Source organism: Tachypleus tridentatus, chromosome 10, assembly GCF_004210375.1.
Source record: "Tachypleus tridentatus isolate NWPU-2018 chromosome 10, ASM421037v1, whole genome shotgun sequence".
In the NCBI taxonomy this organism is placed as follows: domain Eukaryota; kingdom Metazoa; phylum Arthropoda; class Merostomata; order Xiphosura; family Limulidae; genus Tachypleus; species Tachypleus tridentatus.
This window is the reverse complement of record NC_134834.1, coordinates 130493974-130514192: the sequence shown is the minus strand read 5'-3', so window position 1 is coordinate 130514192 and position 20219 is coordinate 130493974. Positions and strand designations below refer to the sequence as shown.

Below are 20219 nucleotides of genomic sequence, written 5' to 3'. Positions count from 1 at the left end.
CTCTGCAACTTGTGATTTATAAAAGTAACTGTTTATTTTGTAATCTCGTTGATCTAACTCAGGGGTTCCCAACCGGTGGGTCACGACCCCCCAAGGGGTCGCGAAGCCTTGGCAGGGGAGTCGCGTAGCCTTGTTAGAAGTAGCTTGGGATAACATTAATTTTATTTCATCAATTACATTTTCATGCTCTTACATTTTTTTGTTTCGGTGCAAAGCAAAACGTGTGCTACGTTAGTTCAATGTCATTAGGTGATATTATGGGTGTATGTATGCGTGCCTGTGAGTGAATGTGCCTGTGTGAATGTGTCTGCAACTGTATGTATGTGTGTACTAGTGAGTAGCAAGTATGTGAGTGCACGCGCATGCACGTATGCTTGTGTGTCTGTTTAGCTGTGATTAAGTGTGTGTGTGTGTGTTCGCTGTCGACACGTGAGTCACATGTCCGTTGCTGATTGGTGGATGACGAATCGCGCGACTGGCCACGCTCTCTTCCCTCCCAATACTTACCCCATCATTACTCTACCTGCACCCCCCACAAGTAGTCAGTGTAAGATCTACAGTTGCTAAAGCGTTCATTATTCAACATTTTTATTTTATTTTAACAAAGAGATAAGTAAGCAGTAGAGGTGAGTTGTGTCCATGGCTAAACGGCGCAGATACTCAGAACGCTACCTCAACATTGGCTTCACCACTGTGCTCGCCAACGACGGCATCGAGAAACCACAGTGTGTTTCGTGCCATACTGTCCTGAGTGCAGAGTCAATGAAACCATCAAAACTCAAGCGTCATGTCGAGAGAAAACATCTATAACACGCAAAGAAGGGTTTGGGTTTCTTCAAACGGCATGAACGGTGTCTTAAAAGCCAAAGAATCGATAGAAGTGGGTCGTTTCAGCAGCAGAATGCAGCCGTAGTGGAAGCTTCATATGAGATTGCATTCGAAATTGCTAAACAAAAAAAGCCTCACACGATTGGAGAAACACTTCTTAAACCCTGCATGATGAAAGCAGTAAATCTTATTCTTGGAGAAGCCAGTGCAAAGAAGATGCAGCAAGTATCCCTGTCAAATAATACTATACAGAGGCGCATTTCTAAAAAAGTCTATGGATGTGAAGGAACAGGTTTTGACTGAAATCAAGGGTTCCCCTTTGTTCTCCTTTCAGCTCGACGAGTCAACAGATGTAAGTTCATGTTCTCAGTTGCTTGTCTTCGTGAGATACATTAATTCAGGTGACATCAAAGACGAATTCTTATTCTGCAGTGCACTTGAAACCACAACAAAAGCTGATGATGTCATGGAAAAAGTTTCAACTTTTTTTCAAGACGAAGATCTTCAATGGGAAAACGTGTGTGGGGTTTGTACGGATGGGGCACCGGCTATGCTGAGATCGAAATCAGGATTCCAGTCGAGAGTGAAGAAGCTAGCATCTCAAGCAAAGGGCATCCACTGCATGATTCACCGATATGCTCTCGCCAGTAAGACTCTCCCTGCCTCTTTGCAGGAAGTGCTTGAATCTGTAATCAAAATTGTAAATTATGTGAAGACTCAAGCACTCAACACTCGCCTATTCAAAGAACTATGCAAAGACATGAATGCTGACCATGAAGTCCTTCTCTTCTACACAGCAGTACGTTGGTTGTCGAAAGGAAACGTTATTAATCGTGTCTTTGAAATGAAAGATGAAATAAAGCTATTCCTGGAGACTCAAGAAAGGAAAGATCTTGTAGCTCACTTCGAAGATAAAGCATGGAATAAAAGGGTTGCGTACCTAGCCGACATTTTTGACCAGCTGAACAAGCTCAATTTGAAGCTTCAAGGAAGGGAAACACATGTTCTCCTTTTTCAAGATAGTCTTCGGGCCTTTGTTTCCAAACTGCAGAACTGGCGTCGGAAAACCAATCTTGGAAACATCGCTATGTTTGAAAAACTTTGTGGAGTGACGGATGAGTCTCAGATCCAACTGGATCAGTTCCTCAAGGATGAGATTACCGAACATCTTCAGTCTCTAGAAAAGGAAGTCGAGCGTTACTTCCCTGAGCTATCACAGGAACAGGAGGCCCTGGTAAGGAACCCATTTTGTACTGAACTTGATGTATCTAGCATCCCAGATGATTTCCAAGATGAAATTCTGGATCTAAGGAACGACTCTTCAGCCCGTGATCTCTTCAAGGTGAAATCTGTGACTCAGTTCTGGTGCGCTATGTATCAGTCTTTGATATCATCCAAAGTCAGCATGATAGCTTTACGTGTCCTTGTTCCATTTGCTTCTACTTACTTGTGTGAGGCAGGATTTTCCACTCTTGCCAATATAAAAACAAAGAATAGGAACAAATTGGATGTTGGAGATGACATGAGACTGGCTCTAACAAACGCTCGGCCACGAATTTCAAAGCTTGCTGCTGAAATGCAACATCAGGCATCTCACTAGCTGGGTTGGATAGCTGTTCACACCTATGTTAATATTATTTTAAGAAATATATGTTCTTTTTGTGAATTCAGGTTGGACCAATGTGATTTAATTTGGTAATAAATAATTACAGAATTTTTAACTATTTTTTTTAGATGTTTCTTTCCCTCTCCTTCACAGAAAATAAAAGAAAAATTAAGCTGCTGATAGTAAGCCCTAAGTAGGGGGTCACATGGGTTTCAAACTTTTAGGTAAGGGATCGCGAGTGCCAAAAGGTTGGGAACTCCTGAATCTAGTGTGAAAGTTAGGCACAGGATATTGAAAAGGCTGGAAACATTTCAGTTTTGTTATCTATCTATGGAGTTAAGAGCGATGTTTCGAACTGTTAGAGTGAAAGTTTCCGATTTGTCGAGTTAAGGAAAGGTTGTACTTCTGTTTTTTTTTTAAATAAAAATGTTGTTAGTCAGTTTTATATGAACTATCTCAAAAATCATAACCTTTGTAAACATAGATTTGCTCCGTACTTTAGTTCGAGTAACTCATTGACATTATCGAGTAGATCATGTGACTTCTTTAATGTAAAACAAGTAGACAAAGATAGTCGTTTTTCTCAGTTTACGAAGTTCGGCTATAGATCCTTCAAATGTTTGTTTCTGCTCGCCAGAGCTTATAAATATGAGCTGTTAGATGGTCCTAAAATATCCACTTTGCTATATTATTTCAGAATACAGATATTATATTTCATAGTATGTTGCAACCTATATCAACAGCAATTTACAGTTAAGTAAACAATACGAAACACCCCTTTAGTTCATTGTTATGCAACTCAGATACCTGGTCAACAGTTTTGTGATATGAAGAAAGGATGAATGGAAGAGTAGACAAAGAGCAGTATATCGTATAAATATGACCCTTTTCGGGTTAGATCGAAGCAATGGCTTTCTCAATAATACTTGCTTATATCGAAATAAAACAACACAAATAATTCTAGATATGTGTGAATTACTATTCACCTTAACCACTTAGAGAACCTTAACCACTTAGCTATGCTAGGCCATCAATTGTTTTTAAAAACATTAACTTTTACAGTTTAACGCTATAAGTAATTACTATTCTTTAATACAAGATGCATATTTTTTTCTTCAGACTTGTTATTTTTGTAAGAAATGTAAACGATTTTAATTTTACACGTCTCAGCTCAGCGGGCAAACAATGAGATGGCAATGAAAATTATGAATAAAACATATTAGATTGTCACAGGATAACAGTCCAGTTTAGTCCAGAAAGAAAAACAAATTTCTGATTATCATAGGAAAACAATTCAGTTTAGGCTCGAATGAAAGGTGAATGTCGGATTGTCACACGAAAATAGTTCAGTTTAGGCCTGCGGACTTAAAACGCTAAAAACTAAGATTCGATACCCATCAACACTGGTTGTAGGAGCACAGATTGCCTGTTGTGTAGCTTTGTACTTGATTACAAACAGAATAGAATACAGATTACTTTAAGCCCAAATGAAAGATGAATGTCGGATCGCCATAGGATAACAATTCAATTGAAGCCCAAATGAAAGATGAATGCTTATACTTCATACTTAATTCCTAATGAAAGGATAAACACGTTTTTCTAGTAATGTTTTCATTTGAAACGATTTTGGTCATAAATATCGATTATAATTTGGTTTGTTTTGAAATTCGCGCAAAGCTACTCGAGGGCTATCTGTGTCAGCCGTCCCTAATTTAGTAGTGTAAGACTAGAGGGAAGGCAGCTAGTCATCATCACCCACCGCCAGCTCTTGGGATTGACCGTCACATTATAACGCCTCCACGGCTGAAAGGGCGAGCATGTTTGGCGCGACGTGGATGCGAACCCGCGACCCTGAGATTACGAGTCGCACGCCTTAACATGCTTGGCTATGGCGGGCTCTGTAGCAGAGAATCGCAAATTCATAATTACAAAGGTCGTAAGTTAGGACCCATACAAATATAAGCAATCTTGGTCAAACATCGTGTAGAAATGTTAGAAAAATAGGTTACTAAATGTAAAATAGACATTTCCTACGACAGACTCTTTCTTATCTCTTGGGCTTCGAAACATGTGAGTACAAAAACTCCACTTTACGAGTATATTAGTTGAATTCAAATCACCCTAATTTAGGCATAGTCCACGTATCAGTTAACCGGAAAATGGATTAATATTTGGACAAACACATTAAACTGAACTGCAGCAAACAGACACAGATATCTGAGCAAAGATATAAAAGTTTTGGTAAAGTAAAAGCAGTTTGTATATTAGCGTTTAAGTCCACTACAGATACCAGGTCATGTGAACGGAACATTGCAACATTACAGACGACATTGCAACAAATGTTATCAATTTTGATTTTCACACCATATATTACTGGCCTCCAGTGATTCAACGGTGAGTCTATAGGGTTAATATAAAATAGAAATACTCATGGTGTCCCCCCCATTAGTAGCACAGCGGGTTTTCATACTGGTGGTTGTCAGATCACGTATGGCCAATTATGTAGTGTTGTTCTTAATTCATATCAATCAGTCATGGTAGGAAAAGTACTTATAGCTCGTTGTAGCTTCATGCTCAACAGTAGCCAACTAACCATATATATAATTAATTATTATTATCATTTTTAATTAACATGTTCATCATTTCATTAACAGTGACAAACTAAATATCGTTTATACCCTGTTGCTCCCACCGGATGATAAAGGCGAACTTACGACACCTGACATTACAGATATTTTTAGTATAATTTTTTATTAGAATGCTAACAGTAGTTCAAGTAAGAGTTATTACGTTAGCAGTAGGATAAGTTAACAAAGTGATGAAAGTTCTTTCAGAGGAATAATGTAATAATGTCATGCAATTTATATTACTATTAATGTGTATTCAGTATAGGATGTGACTTTCAAGAATAGGGCAGTGTAACAGAAATTAGACTTTCATCACAAGTATAGGAAACGACTTTCAGGATTAGGGGTAATGTAACAGAGATGTGACATTCAACTCTTAGTAGGATGCGGTCTTCAAAAACAGGGTAATAACTTTCGCCAGTAGTATTTTTTTTACGCTACCGTATAATAGGTGTTGGTAAGAAAAATATATAATAATTACGAAACTTTTATAAATACATATCGTGGTAACCTTTTATACAGTTAACAGTTTAATTCTGGTGAGGGTAAACACTAAGACACAGTGGATTACTATACGTTTTTTATGACGTTTGAAGCTATTAGATTACTTTTTAATTTTGAAACTGCATGTTTTTCAATATTCGTCTGTCCTGTGTAATACTATTATAGAAATGTTACTAATTCTTGATCTAACAGGGCCAATTATATTTTGATAGCAAAAACCGATCACCATCAGCTGTGTTAAGAGGTTCAATAAGCCTAAATTTCATATACTTATATAAACACACGTTTTTACGCCTCTCAATGTGTTATTTAAGCGTAAAAATCAATCTGATTTTAAAATGAAACTTAAGGTGTCACACCTAGACTAGTAAGGGACTCTCCCTAAATAGACTTACATGAGGCCCATGATGCTTCACACTGTTTGTAAAGATTAACAGATGATTAGAATCAAATGCTCAGAGAAAAAAATAGCACACAGAGCTTTAAAAAGGATTGGTGGTGTGAATGTTTGAGACAATACAGCTCACCTACACATACTCAACTTCAATATCCAAACAGTGAAATATACTGAAGAAATGTAAGCCTAAAGTTCGTCAGACAATTTAATTTAATCACTACTCGGCCCACGTAAATTTTGAAACATGTTGTGAAACAAAACTACGCTTCTGGCACTCAGTCTATCACCCAGGAGTTTAATGAGAATTCAGGACTGCAAATCGCTGTTGTATAGAAAGTTGTATGCTTTACTTCAGGGAGGAAAGAGGGAGGTACATCTATTAAGACGTTCATATCAGCTATAAATTCAAATAATCAATCCTCAAGGTAATTTAAGTGACAGAGTTAGGGTGAAGGACAAAGAAATAAATGCGTCATATTAATAAATAACTTGAATATCGAAATCAACAACTACGTGAAAACCACAGTCAATATAACGTGCGGTGGAACGGCATGTATCAGGAATACATTTTGACATTGTTTGACATTCCTAGGCAGTGTGCTGATCACTTTGGGAAACGACAGGTAACAGCCCTTTCTCACATGAAGTACTCATGAACTCGAATCATAGTGATGTGTTTAGATTGAAGATTTTAAATTTCCAACACGGGTACATCCTTTGTTCTTAATGACGGTGGGAAAAATCAAATGCGAATAAACTTGAACCACCAGGACTATCTAGAAAGAAATCTGGTACCAGTTGTTTATTAGTCGTGGTAAGCAAAGTGCAGCGTTTTGTAACAGGTGATGGTACCAGTTGTATACTAGTCGTGGTAAGCAAAGTGCAGCGTTTTGTAACAAGTAATTATCTAGGAACTCAAGGTCAGTAGCAAAAACCATTCACGTGTCTCAGACACAGTCAAGAAGGATCTTTGTTTACAAACGGAATCACCAGCGTTTGGATTCTTCAGGATAAGACCTCTAGTAATTAATCCCATTGAGGCATTGCATACCTCAAGCAGCTGGCATATGAAACGAGTGTTTATGCTATTCTGTACCAAGGGATACTGGTCAAATCATCGAATGCAGTATCTTTGGAACTCCGTGCAATAAGACTATTGGAAGGAGTGCTGGGAAACAGTCATCTTGGTACACTAAGTGGACTATGGAAAAATGTAAGGAACATCAATGTGTTTTGGACATAAATGCCGTAAGATGGAGCCTTCTGCGGTGAAGATTATATTTTAGGATTATTGTTTAGAATACAGATAAAGCACGACCAGACATGGCGAGTCTCCAAAATCGTTTTAATATAACGTACTGAACCTTGTAAAATCTTGACACCGAATTTCGATAGTCATTGTGGTCTGGATATGGAGAAACCAAGAAAGATGGGAGTGTCATCATTATGTACACTTAATTTAGCAAGCTAACCCAAACTTGGTTCATTGGTAATGGTTAAAAACTATTGATACTTTTGTGGCAAATAGTTTTTTGTTTTGTTTTTTACTTTTACAATGCAGGAATCTAAAGAGATTAATGTGGTCTGATTTTGTGCAGTTTTATATTAACATAAGGCGCCGCAAGGCCAAGTGATTATACACGTTTACTAACAATAATGATATGCTAAAATATGCATAGAACTGTCGTTAAACAGTCTTTATTTCTTGTGTGATTTTATTATCCATTTTAAGAGCATATCATAACAATTTCTATGTGTGATTCCATTGAACATGAGGCCCGGCATGGCCAAGCGTGTTAAGGCGTGCGACTCGTAATCTGAGGGTCGCGGGTTCGCATCCCGGTCGCGCCAAACATGCTCGCCCTCCCAGCCGTGGGGGCGTTACAATGTGACGGTCAATCCTACTATTCGTTGGTAAAAGAGTAGCCCAAGAGTTGGCGGTGGGTGGTGATGACTAGATGCCTTCCCTCTAGTCTTACACTGCTAAATTAGGGACGCCTAGCACAGATAGCCCTCGAGTAGCTTTGTGCGAACAAACAAACCATTGAACACGATGTCAAGAGATTTCATTTACTATCTATAAATAAAAGAGCTACTCTAAAATATAAAGTTATGCATTGTTATCTCATAATCTTTTATCGTTGAAAAAATAGAAACAGTTTATATCTTGTGTGAGGAGTAAAATAAAAAAAAAGGTCAATGAAGAGTATCTTTTCTTCTGATTTGATAATGTAGATTCAAATTAACTGATAAACGTTGCCAGATTTCTTTTACTGCATATATATCAAAACTGGATATACTCTGTGGCTGCAACTTGTTACATGCTAAACCAGTCATCACTGTGATTTTCAGATTGAAATAAGCTAGTAGTTTTGAGAGATTTTCACCGCAAATCATAAGAGATGATGGATCAATTCGACTTCTGTGAACAAGTATGAAATGAGTATATAAATACATCAAGCAAAATACTATCTACCTGTAAACTGATGAAAGGTATCTCTCATACTCTTGGTCTGACAGGCAAGACCAGTTCTCGCTATAATTTACAGATTGCAATCAACTAATATTTTTGGCTGATTTCTATTGGAAACTTTGAACCACAACAGATGGTTAAATAGTTTCTAGGGTATTATTACCTAAAGTATTTTAAACTTTTGTAAATAAATATGAAATCGATACATAAGCTAAACAAAATGGTATATTTAAGATATTCAAAGAAGTAATATATTGGTGTTAAATATTGGACTTGTTATGTTTCAGTGAAACTCCTGATATTTTTTTTATACCATTTGCACGTCATATTAATAATACATGTAGTGTGTAATCTGGGAACACAGGTTATAATAAATTTAATATTATCTTCTGACTAAGCAAGTTATTTAATTGTATAAGAACCAGTAGTGAGTATAACCAATAAAATGTAACGTTCTTACGTTGTGGGTTATATGGAATGTATTATTTCACTTCTTGTGTACCCTCGCTATTATCGATATTTTCGGCCGTAATCCCAATAAAATCTCACGAGATTCAGCCCACTGAGATTCATGAGACATGAGCTAGTTTTATATCCGTATTGTAGCTAATAATACAAAATAATCCTAATAATAGAAATGTATATACTAATAATATATATTAAATATTGTACAACATACTATCAGTGAAAGTAACATAAAAAAGAATACAGTACAGTTACTTAAAGAACACATAAACATTAGTAATTTGCTTTCTGCACTATCATAAATTTCATTTTCCTTGAAAAACTTGGCATTATTAGAAGCAAAGTTTTAAAATAATCCCATCTAATAATGTACTGTCTCTCGTCGTTTTTATCACATAAGTATTAAATATGTATCTTTTTTTCTCCTCTGCTCATTCAAGAATGTAACGAACATTTTTTTATTATTCTTGTATTACATATAGTGCACCTGTACGTCACGAGCTATATTTAGCAATACGACTTCGTTTCTGGCTCACCTCTTCAAAAACTCATAATCGATTTGGTGCTATTTTAAACCAAAACAAGTGTTGCATGTATTGTTATATGGTCGTCATGGTAACTGATCCGTATCCGAAAACATTTATAAAAAAGCACGTAATGTAAGCTGCCATTCAATGTAGAGAATCTGCAATTTATTTTGTTTATTTCCATTTATGACTATATTTGGGTACATAAAATATTTAATTTGAGTACTAATTAACTTTCTAGTTTCTTCCTATTTACGTTTGCAAAAAAAATGCACTTGTCAGTGTATAGATAAAATATATATTTTAATTAAGTGCAAGCGCAGTCATTCTGAATACTAGAAATTGTACTGCTAACTTACTAATTAGTACTTTGAAGAAGAAAAATACATAACTTTCTTTCCAATTTTGAACTTTTTTAGTCTATGGGTCCTTAATGGTTAAACGTGTCAGATTATGCCAAGTAAATACCCGTAGAGACATAAAGGTGGAATTAGCCATTTTCGGTTAACACGCTGTTAATTTTATCGTCACATTGTATCAGCGTTGGAACTGGTACACGTCAGATCCCGTCAGTAAGAATCATTTCTTTGACACTGAGAGGCGCTGTAACAGCAAGTATTTTAAAACTACGGATCCTTTGTTTATCTTTTTAACTGTTTTCCTGTTATGTCTGAGCATTATAAAATCCCTGCTAATTTTTACGAAATATGACATCCATGTAGAGTACGTGGAAAGAGTGATATGTACAATATCGAAGGAATTACGTCTAGAATACCACGCAGTGTATTGTGAAACACCAGAGACCTAGAAAAGTATTTTGAAGAGGTATAATAGAAAGTACCAAGGGTCTGGTGCAGTACTTCAGAGAATGCAATGTGAATTATCAAACGTTTAAAATACTACACGGAATACTTTCGTAGTGAAACACTATAGATTTAGAACAATACCCTGATAAAGTATTAGGGGAAGTATCAAAGTTCTGATGCAGTGCCTTAAAGAGCGCAATGTAAAATATTAACACTTTGAACCAGAATGTTGAGTAAATAAAATATGGATTACCAGAAATATAGAGCAGTTTTTTAAACAGGCGAAATATGAATTAACAAAGTTTAGGCTAGTTAGCTAAAGAGGTATAAAATAAGAAACAACAAAATATCTCTAACACTATTATAGAGAAACAGAAAGAGAACGCCCGGCATGGCCAGGTGGTAGGCACTCCACTCCTAATCCGAGGGTCGCAGGTTCGAATCCTTATCGCACCAAACATGCTCGCCATTTCAGCTGTGGGGGCGTAATAATGTGTCAGTCAATCTCACTATTCGTTGGTAAAAGAGTAGCCCAAGAGTTGGCGGTGGGTAGTAATGACTAGCTGCCTTCTTTCTAGTCTTACGCTGCTAAAGGAGGGATGGCTAGCGCAAATAGCCCTCGAGTAGCTTTGCGCGAAATTCAAAGCAAAGCAAACTAAACCAGAAAGTGGATAATAGCGAACGTGTTGAATTCGTTCCGGTCTAAATTTGTGCCATCTTAAAATACGTGGACAACAATGATAACCATCACGCTAATATAGACGCATTGCTTATGACCAGAGCTGGTAAAAGGAGATGCACCTGAAGTAAACAATTATCAATGACTGAACTGATTTAATGTGGTAGAGCACTGATATTTTTTCAACGTTCAGAAAAGAAACTTTTTGCTTGGAGGTTTAAACTAAGATATCACGTAAACTGGAACGAACATCACATAAAAAGAGAGAGTTTTATTCATCGTTCACTAAATTTTGAAATAGATTATCTGCAAAAATAGTTTGAATTTCAAGCAATACTATTATATATGAATACAAAATTGTGTGAAACTCGTTAAAATGTTTAGTAATAAATCGTACTCCAAGGAGTTTGTTGCAAATTAAAAGTGTAGTATAATACATTATAGGAAAAAAAACACACGAAACATATCAATAAATAATTTGTTCGCATTTCTACTTCCAGCTTTCATTGAGTTTTTGTAACTCGTTAAATGGAAGGGCATGGTAAGATGGGAAATGAGGCTAAGTTGAAAAGCATAAGAAATATGAAGCATTGCTAAATGCAATAAAACAGAAAACAATGCAACAAGGCTAAAAGGGAAAGCATGGAAACTATGGAAAGGGGTTGAGAACGGGAAAGTGTGATACAGTACTAAGTGAAAGGACATTGGAAACTATGATGCAGTGCTAAGTGAAACAGAACAGAAAAAATCATGATACGGTAATACGTGAAAGAGAGCAGAAAACCATGATACCTTATCACACTTTCAAATTGCTGAGAAACCTACAAATCAACAAACAAATAACATGGACAGTGATCATTAATATTGTACTGGCGATTACAAATTGAGTTGTTAAATATTGGTAGCGTATGCAAGTTCTTTGTTCATTAGTGGATTATTACAAGGAAACTAAATTGTATAAAAATAAACCTATTTCACATTCACTCGGGCAGCCGTTGTAGAAAAGGCAGTAAATGCATGAAATGCTTGTTTATGTACGAAGGTGTGTTAAACGATGAAGAATTTTTCAAATTATTTTTATTTTGTTAGATGACTTTCTTAGTTTGTTGGCTTAGATAAAATATTTAGCCTCGAAGCAAATTCATTGAAAACATCAGTCGGTTAAGATATGATTTATTTGTTTGAAGTTAAGTTGCACAGTAGGCTATCTGTGCTCTGCCTATCATTAGTATCGAAATCCAGTTTCTAGCATTGCAAGTCCACAGACATGCCGCTGTGCCACTGGGGAACAGTTAAGATATGAATCAACATTGTCAGCCACAAGAAGTATACGAAGTTTAGCAGAGAATATTTCCGCTAAGGTACACGACAGGTTATCTGAGCTAGTTGTTCAAAATTTGAAATGACAGATTAGAAGTAAGACATCTAGTGCAATAACACCCGCCTTCGAATCTTGAGCTACCCTTGTTTGACAGAATGATTTGTCATAACATACTAAAGTGTGGTGTAAATTTTCTTCTTGTATCGGAAACTCGAACAGTGAACTTCGAGGTCAGTAACACAGTATGCTAACTATTAGATAGTACTCGGCTCTTAGCAAGTACTTAGAAGTTAACAACAAAGTTTTATATATGACTAATTTTATTTTGGAATATTTTCGTCCTTCTGAAACTTTTTAACAGATTAGTTTATTCCTTAGAGTATTTCTTTATCTTTCCATTTAATTAACCTTTTTTTATATAAAAAATTATGATTTAGTAATGAAAATACTTATTTGCGTACTTTGTTCGTTTAAAAAATGTGAGCAAATTTTTTCTCTGACAAACATTTCATTTATAGATTGGAATCTATAATTTTATTATAATATTTTCGTGTTTAATATTATAATGAAGATTATTTCATACTATTTTACAGTATAACGAATTTATATTTCAGCTCTTTATAAAATATATAGAAAATGAACGTACTTTCTGCCATTTTCACTGCAGCCTTAAATATTTTCATATGAATGATGATCAAATATTTCGTTTCCTAAAAAAATAAAATAGAAGCTGCTTATGTCATTAATCATATTCTGTTGTAGAATTTCGTACTTTAGTCCACAAAGTGAATAACTATCCATTTAACATGGTAGTGTGAAAGGTATGTAAAAGTAACAATATAACCGTGCCTTGAACCTTGCCGAAGTCGAAGTGTTTGTTCGATTTCTTATTCATTTAAACTCTAAAGTTTTCTCTTTTTTATGGGAGGGAGAGTGAAGTCTATACGAGTTTCTCTACTAAATTTCATTTAGTTTATTTCATAAAAATTGTAGATCTATAAGCGGTTAGTAAAGAGAGCCATGTTAGTCAAATCACTTTTGTTGCTCTTTGGATTTACATAGTGGCATTTAGGTGGGTGCCGAAGTCGAAGTGTTTGCTCGATTTCTTATTCATTTAAACTCCAACGTTTTCTCTTTTCTATGGGAGGGGGAGTGAAGTCTATATGAGTTTCTCTACTAAATTTCATCGAAGTTCGTTTAATTAGTCTATGCCTTGAACTTATGAAGTCATGATACTAAATTGGTGGAAAGACAATTGCTTTATAGAGAGATTTCTGGAAAAAGCCAATTTGTTTGTAACTTCTGAGATTGTGTGTACATGTAAACGGATAGTTTCCGTACATTTTCTTCTTTACTGTTTATACATCAAGTGTGTGTGTGTGCATGTGTGTTTTTTATGTAGCAAAGTCACATCGGGCTATCTGCTGAGCCCACTGAGGGGAATCAAACCCCTGATTTTGGCGTTGTAAATTCGTAGACTTATCGCTGTACTAGCGAGGGGCGTTGTACATCAAACTACTTATCAGTCAAACGCAGCTTTTAAAATATATGCCACAATTTTTTGTCAAAAATACAAATCAATATTGCATTTAATTCCACCAATTACTAAGCCTCCTATTAATATTATCTCTTTCCGCTTAATATTTTGGTTACTTCTTTATAATTACCTCTAACTATTGTGATGTGTGAAAATATAAAACTACTTAATATGGTACAATATGTGTACCCTATCGTCTGTGAAAGGTTTACTAAAAATATGGCAATTTGAAGGTCAAAAAGTTATCATCTACCTGAAACGGTATAATGCCACACCTAGCATTAACTTTAAGCTGCTTTGTTTGCTTAATCAATATCAGTTCGAAATATACTTCATTTACAGGAGTGGTTTGATTATACGACAGCATAAATGGGCAAAAAATTTCAAACAGGATGTGAGAGCTCTTCAGTGTTCGTAAATATCAATTTGTTTTTCTTTTAAAAACACTAAGAACAAATAAAAACAAACTGTTTTTATTAATATAAAAAATAAATGGTTTTTTGGTATTAACGTAAATTAAGGTATCTAAAAAACAGAAAAATTAATTAGACCCATTAATAACATCTAATAATTTCCAAACCTTTAAATAGTGACCAAAATAAAAGTCAAATTCTTTGAAATGAATTTATGAATACGCCATCTTTCATGTCTGCACTAAAATAAAATCTTTATTTAACATTTACTATTATATTCTGGTTGTATAAGAAATTTGTTTTAATAATAGGTTGGCAAACAAATGTTTAAAAACCTAAGAAACAGTTTTATGGATAGTGGAACACACTACAGGTTTCTGTAGAACATAAATCTGAACACAGACCAAGCGTAGTTAACGTGTCAGATTTGTGATTCTAGAACTCAATGTTCTGTGCCGCAAAAATGTACTCCTCATACTGAGGCCATGAGTGCGTTATAAGAGTGAGGGTCAAATTGTGACTGTTCTATTACGATAACAGACTAGTTGTCTTCTTTCTGTCAGATCAAAAGAAGAAATAACTATGCGCAGATATCTCTTGTGGAACTTAGCTTGAGGTCTTGAAAATAAGCATTCCCATTCAGGATTGAGTGATATCGTATTTAGTTGTGCATATTTCGCAATGTACTTTTAAATGTTTAAAAACAAAACAGCATTTTAATAGAATTCATATAGTAAAGAGCAACGGAATTCAAAGAGCTGATACGTATTCGTCAGTCTTAATAGATGTATTAACCTTTTGATTTTAGTTATCCACAAAAATGTGAGTTTAGGATAAGAATTCAGAAGTAGGTTTATGATTTACAAACGATGTTTAATAACATAAAGAGATCATTGTGTGTTATTATTCAAAGAAAAAGCCATTAAAATTGTATTTTAAGTAAAACTATTCAAAATATTTTGTTTGATTTTTTGGAATTAAGCATAAAGCTGCACAATGGGCTATCTGTGCTCTGCCCACCACGCAGACATATCGCTGTGCCTATTCGGGAGACTATTAAAAAGACTGATTGAACTACGAAGACGCATTGATGAACAACATAAAACTAAACATGGAGGCTTATCATCTTAAGGCAGTGCATTGTGCTATTAAGAGCATACCAAAGAACAGATCTAAGACTGAGAATGTTGCTGGTTCAAATAAACTCTTGGTAAACAACTTCTGTTCTTGTTTCTGCAGCTTTTGAAAACCAGTCCATAGTTAAACAATGGGCTATCTGCACTTTGGCCACCTCGAGGAATCGAACCCCGGATTTTTTCGTTGTAAGCCTAGAGACACACCATTGATCCACCGGTGGAAAGTATTTTTTCAACCTAGAAAAACAACATCGGGCTATCTGTTACGTCCGCCGAGGGGAGTCGAACCCCTAATTTTAGTACTGTGAATCAGTAAACCTATCGCTGTCTCAGCGGGGGGACTACTGGGGAAGATATAGTAACGCAAACTTTATGAGTATAATGTGTGTAATAGAGAATATTTTAAACACCAGATAAAATATAAACAACGGAATGGTTTAAAGAATGTATTTAGTCAAAAATATTTCCAAACAATGTATAAAAGATGTACTGTTCGTTCAAACGTTTTATGAAGAACTGGAATCAACTAAATATTTAATATTAATTCAATTCATTAGTTAAAAGAACCGACATTCAGTGGTATGAAATCATGAGAAAGCAAAGCCCAGTGTTTCTTTCTCTTGTTCTGTTAGGACTAGATAATCATTTTATTTAGTTGTTTTTTTATTTTAAATTTCACTGAAAGGGCATTTGGAAAACTTAACTGTGGAATGTCTAGCAGAAAATGACGATAACGTTTCACTTAACTGGACGATGCACCCATTTACTGAGAGCTAATAGGTTAATTAAATTTTCTAGATCATTATAATAATCTCATAAAAAGAAGGTTACTAATATTAAGCATTAATATTAAGGTAGCATTTCGATATAGAAATGTACAATTATTTGAGGAAGTGCGTCCTCAAGCACTCAGAAGCTATTAGCCACAAAAAAAGTCGACTGAGAGTTGCTTTCATTTTAAAGTTTTTACGTGTTAATATACTTTTTGCAAAACTTCTGGCTTTATTTGACCTACTGCTGTTCATGATAAATACTATGCAGTTTGTAAAGTATTTGTTATGTCCGTAGGACAATGATGTGGTTAATTTCTCAAGTTGTTGTTGTCACGGTTAATGCAGTTACCTAAGTTTTTTAAATCACGAATAGATTATAATTTTTATTTAATTAATAGACACTAATTACAAATTAGTTTTACGTACACCTTGTTTCTTCACTTGTGACCTTCTTCAGGGAAGTATTGATAAGGAATGTATGTGGTGAATGAGATAAAATTCGAACTTGGATCTTCGTGTTAGAGGGAAATATGTGCTATCTATCATGGTAGTAACAAGTTAGTAATTATGAAAATGTAGGTGATCTTATGGATTACTAACCATGCCAATAAACGACATCTGATCGATACATCCTTATGGTAAATGCCTTGTATTCTTTTGTAACAAAATAGAAATCTTGGACAAATAGAAGATATAAACAAGAATGTCTTCATAGTTACGAAAATGAGTTTGGATAGTTGACACATAGTACATAACACAAAGAAATCTGAACTAAAAATGCGCCAAAAGAAAGATTTTTGAACGGTATCATTTTAACATGTTTTTACTGTAAAGCCCTATTTTTATTGTTAGAAACAAAGAATCGTTTCAGTCAGGAAACTGGAGATTTAGATTATTACTCTCCATCAGTGCTACCATTTGTAATTTCGCAAACTTTCACAGTTTATACTGTCTTGATAAGATATAAAAGTGTCCAAAAGATGGCTGATATATTTTACGAACATTGCATATATTAGGTAAATATATTGTACCTTGAATGTAAAATCTCTATATAAAACACCACACTGGGAGGAGGATTTATGATAAAAAATTCAAAATGCATCCAAGTTTCCTGCTATCTCTGTAACAGGATAAATTAAATTGCAATAAGGTTCAATCTCCTGTACTTATTATCTTAATATGTTGCCAAACCCTGTTTATTACGTACACAAATGCCCACTACAAGCTTTGGTAATAATACAAGAATGAGTGATTAGGTCTCACAGCTACTTCTTCTATAACCGATGATATTAAACATAATGACCCTGATTACAGACTGTTGCTTTTTAGCGTAATTTCCACTGCAAATGCTTTTGTGCTATCCAATCACATCAATATTAATGCCCTAACTTTTTGTATACTTTTTGAGATACGTCAACCGTAGTAGGGAGATGACTTCTGAAAGTTCTTTTAGCAACCCAAGTGCACAAAAGCCCATGGAATATTTATGTGAATAGTATAGCACGAATTTTCGCATCTTACAGAGGAACTAATATGTATCCTCGGACATGTGGCTGGATGCAATTTTTCGGCACCTAGTCCCAGAATAGTGCAATTTTATTGCGGTAAAGTGGTGCTAATCGTTAGCCTGATAGCATGTAGAGTTTACTCTATAATTTTTTAATTCACTAAATATCCAAATAACCATTATGGTTGTTACCTGGACAACTTTTAGAGACATTTTCTTTGTCAAATTTGAAATGCTTTACCAGTTTTACTTAAAGTTTATACTTTAGCTGCAATGGACCATTGGGATCTCGTGTTACTTCCGCAATGAGAAGCTTTTTAACTTTATTCACTACTTCCGATATGTGTCTTGTAGTAAGTCGTGGAATAGCTCGATTCTTACCTGTGGAATAATACCTTTTCTTGTTTTACTAATACGGTTCAACATTACAAGAAATTCCTTTCTTCAAAACGCTAAAATTTCTTATATTTTATAGCCTGCAGTGTAGCTATTCTCAATAAAGTTAAATTTTAGAAACCGTTTACACTTCTATATCTCATCATTCTTCAACTGGTTTAGGATGTTAACCTGCAGTCCACAGGCCATGGGGACAGCTAGAAGCAAGGGGATTAGAAATGCAAGTTGTCACTGTACCTTGTGAGCAATTCTCTATCTATATCATATAAGTAGTAACACACGCATGATTTTTTGTTTGTTTTGTTTGTTTTTGAATTTCGCACAAAGCTACTCGAGGGCTATCTGTGCTAGCCGTCCCTAATTTAGCAGTGTAAGACTAGAGGGAAGGCAGCTAGTCATCACCACCCACCACCAACTCTTGGGCTACTCTTTTACCAACGAATAGTGGGATTGGCCGTAACATTATAACGCACCCACGGCTGAAAGGGCGAGCATGTTTGGCGCGACCGGGGTGCGAACCCGCGACCCTCAGATTACGAATCGCACGCCTTAACACACTTGGCCATGCCGAGCTATCGTATGATTTTTAATTAAAGATTTTTGTCACGAGGAAACGCATTAATTTGAAGTTTGGGCAGTAATTAAAGGGTACACTGAACTACATTTATACATAAATCACACGACTAGTATCGTTTACTTACTCTATAAACATATTTAATGCTTATACCGTGTGTTCCCAAAGATGTTAACCACACAAAAAAAGGAAAACTAATAGAACCTTCATTTTGAAATAGCGTCATTTCCGACTGGGATTTCCCCTCGGTGGATTCAACAGATAGCCCGATGTGGCTTTGCTATAAAAAACGCAAACATAAACAAACCGATTAGCATATAATCTGATAAGAAAATTATATAAAACTGTAATATAAAGCTATGGTTTATACATACCTTGTGATATCAGAAACGAAAGAAAACACAGCTGATAATACTGACTCACAGAAACTTATTTATAAACTACACATATAACTAACGATAAAGTAAAATCTTAATCAGACGATCAGTTCTTGTTAAAATAAATACTACATATCGAAGTGGTTAATGAACTTGATAACTTCTAGAGTAATACTTGAAAGGTCAAGGGGTAAATCAGAGTCCGGTCTAAGTTATTCAAATATGAAAAGCTGACCATTTTATTTGTTAGGGTAAATCTTAAAATGTCAAAGATTAAGTTAGAAACTTATATTTCAGCTGATCTGATGGTATTGAACGAAAGACTTCATTGGTATTGAGTATGGCAAATATGGACTTCATTGGTTTTCTTTCATGGTTCTTAGAAGTGCGATGTAGTTCTCTCCCATCAAGAACAAGAAGCCTAGCTTTAGTTCAATAATTTAACTTAGAAGTACTAATGTAGTTCTCTCCCATCAAGAACAAGAAGCCTAGCTTTAGTTCAATAATTTAACTTAGAAGTACTAATGTAGTTCTCCCATCAAGAACAAGAAGCCTAGCTTTAGTTCAATAATTTAACTTAGAAGTACTAATGTAGTTCTCTCCCATCAAGAACAAGAAGCCTAGCTTTAGTTCAATAATTTAACTTAGAAGTACTAATGTAGTTCTCTCCCATCAAGAACAAGAAGCCTAGCTTTAGTTCAATAATTTAACTTAGAAGTACTAATGTAGTTCTCTCCCATCAAGAACAAGAAGCCTAGCTTTAGTTCAATAATTTAACTTAGAAGTACTAATGTAGTTCTCTCCCATCAAGAACAAGAAGCCTAGCTTTAGTTCAATAATTTAACTTAGAAGTACTAATGTAGTTCTCTCCCATCAAGAACAAGAAGCCTAGCTTTAGTTCAATAATTTAACTTAGAAGTACTAATGTAGTTCTCTCCCATCAAGAACAAGAAGCCTAGCTTTAGTTCAATAATTTAACTTAGAAGTACTAATGTAGTTCTCTCCCATCAAGAACAAGAAGCCTAGCTTTAGTTCAATAATTTAACTTAGAAGTACTAATGTAGTTCTCTCCCATCAAGAACAAGAAGCCTAGCTTTAGTTCAATAATTTAACTTAGAAGTACTAATGTAGTTCTCTCCCATCAAGAACAAGAAGCCTAGCTTTAGTTCAATAATTTAACTTAGAAGTACTAATGTAGTTCTCTCCCATCAAGAACAAGAAGCCTAGCTTTAGTTCAATAATTTTTGTGAATATTGGCAAAGTGAATTCAAAT

The 20219-nt window shown here is 35.1% G+C and overlaps 1 protein-coding gene across 18 annotated transcripts in view; it reads right to left on the bottom strand.

Moving 5' to 3' along the window:
• LOC143230309 (histone deacetylase 4-like) overlaps positions 1 to 20219 on the bottom strand; it is a 150027-nt gene that overhangs the window by 64998 nt on the left and 64810 nt on the right. For 4 of the 18 annotated variants that reach the window (XR_013016381.1, XM_076463591.1, XM_076463592.1 and 1 more), the window contains exon 1: positions 18723 to 18849. The exons of 11 other annotated variants lie outside the window; for them this stretch is intronic. Coding sequence is in view for 4 of the 7 variants with exons in the window: in XM_076463591.1 (XP_076319706.1) it covers positions 18723 to 18795 (73 nt within the window). In the remaining 3 variants the exon portion in view is untranslated. Of the gene's footprint in view, positions 1 to 18696; positions 18850 to 20219 lie in introns of those variants that run through there. 3 more of the 18 variants (XM_076463601.1, XM_076463608.1, XM_076463597.1) reach the window with 2 other exon arrangements.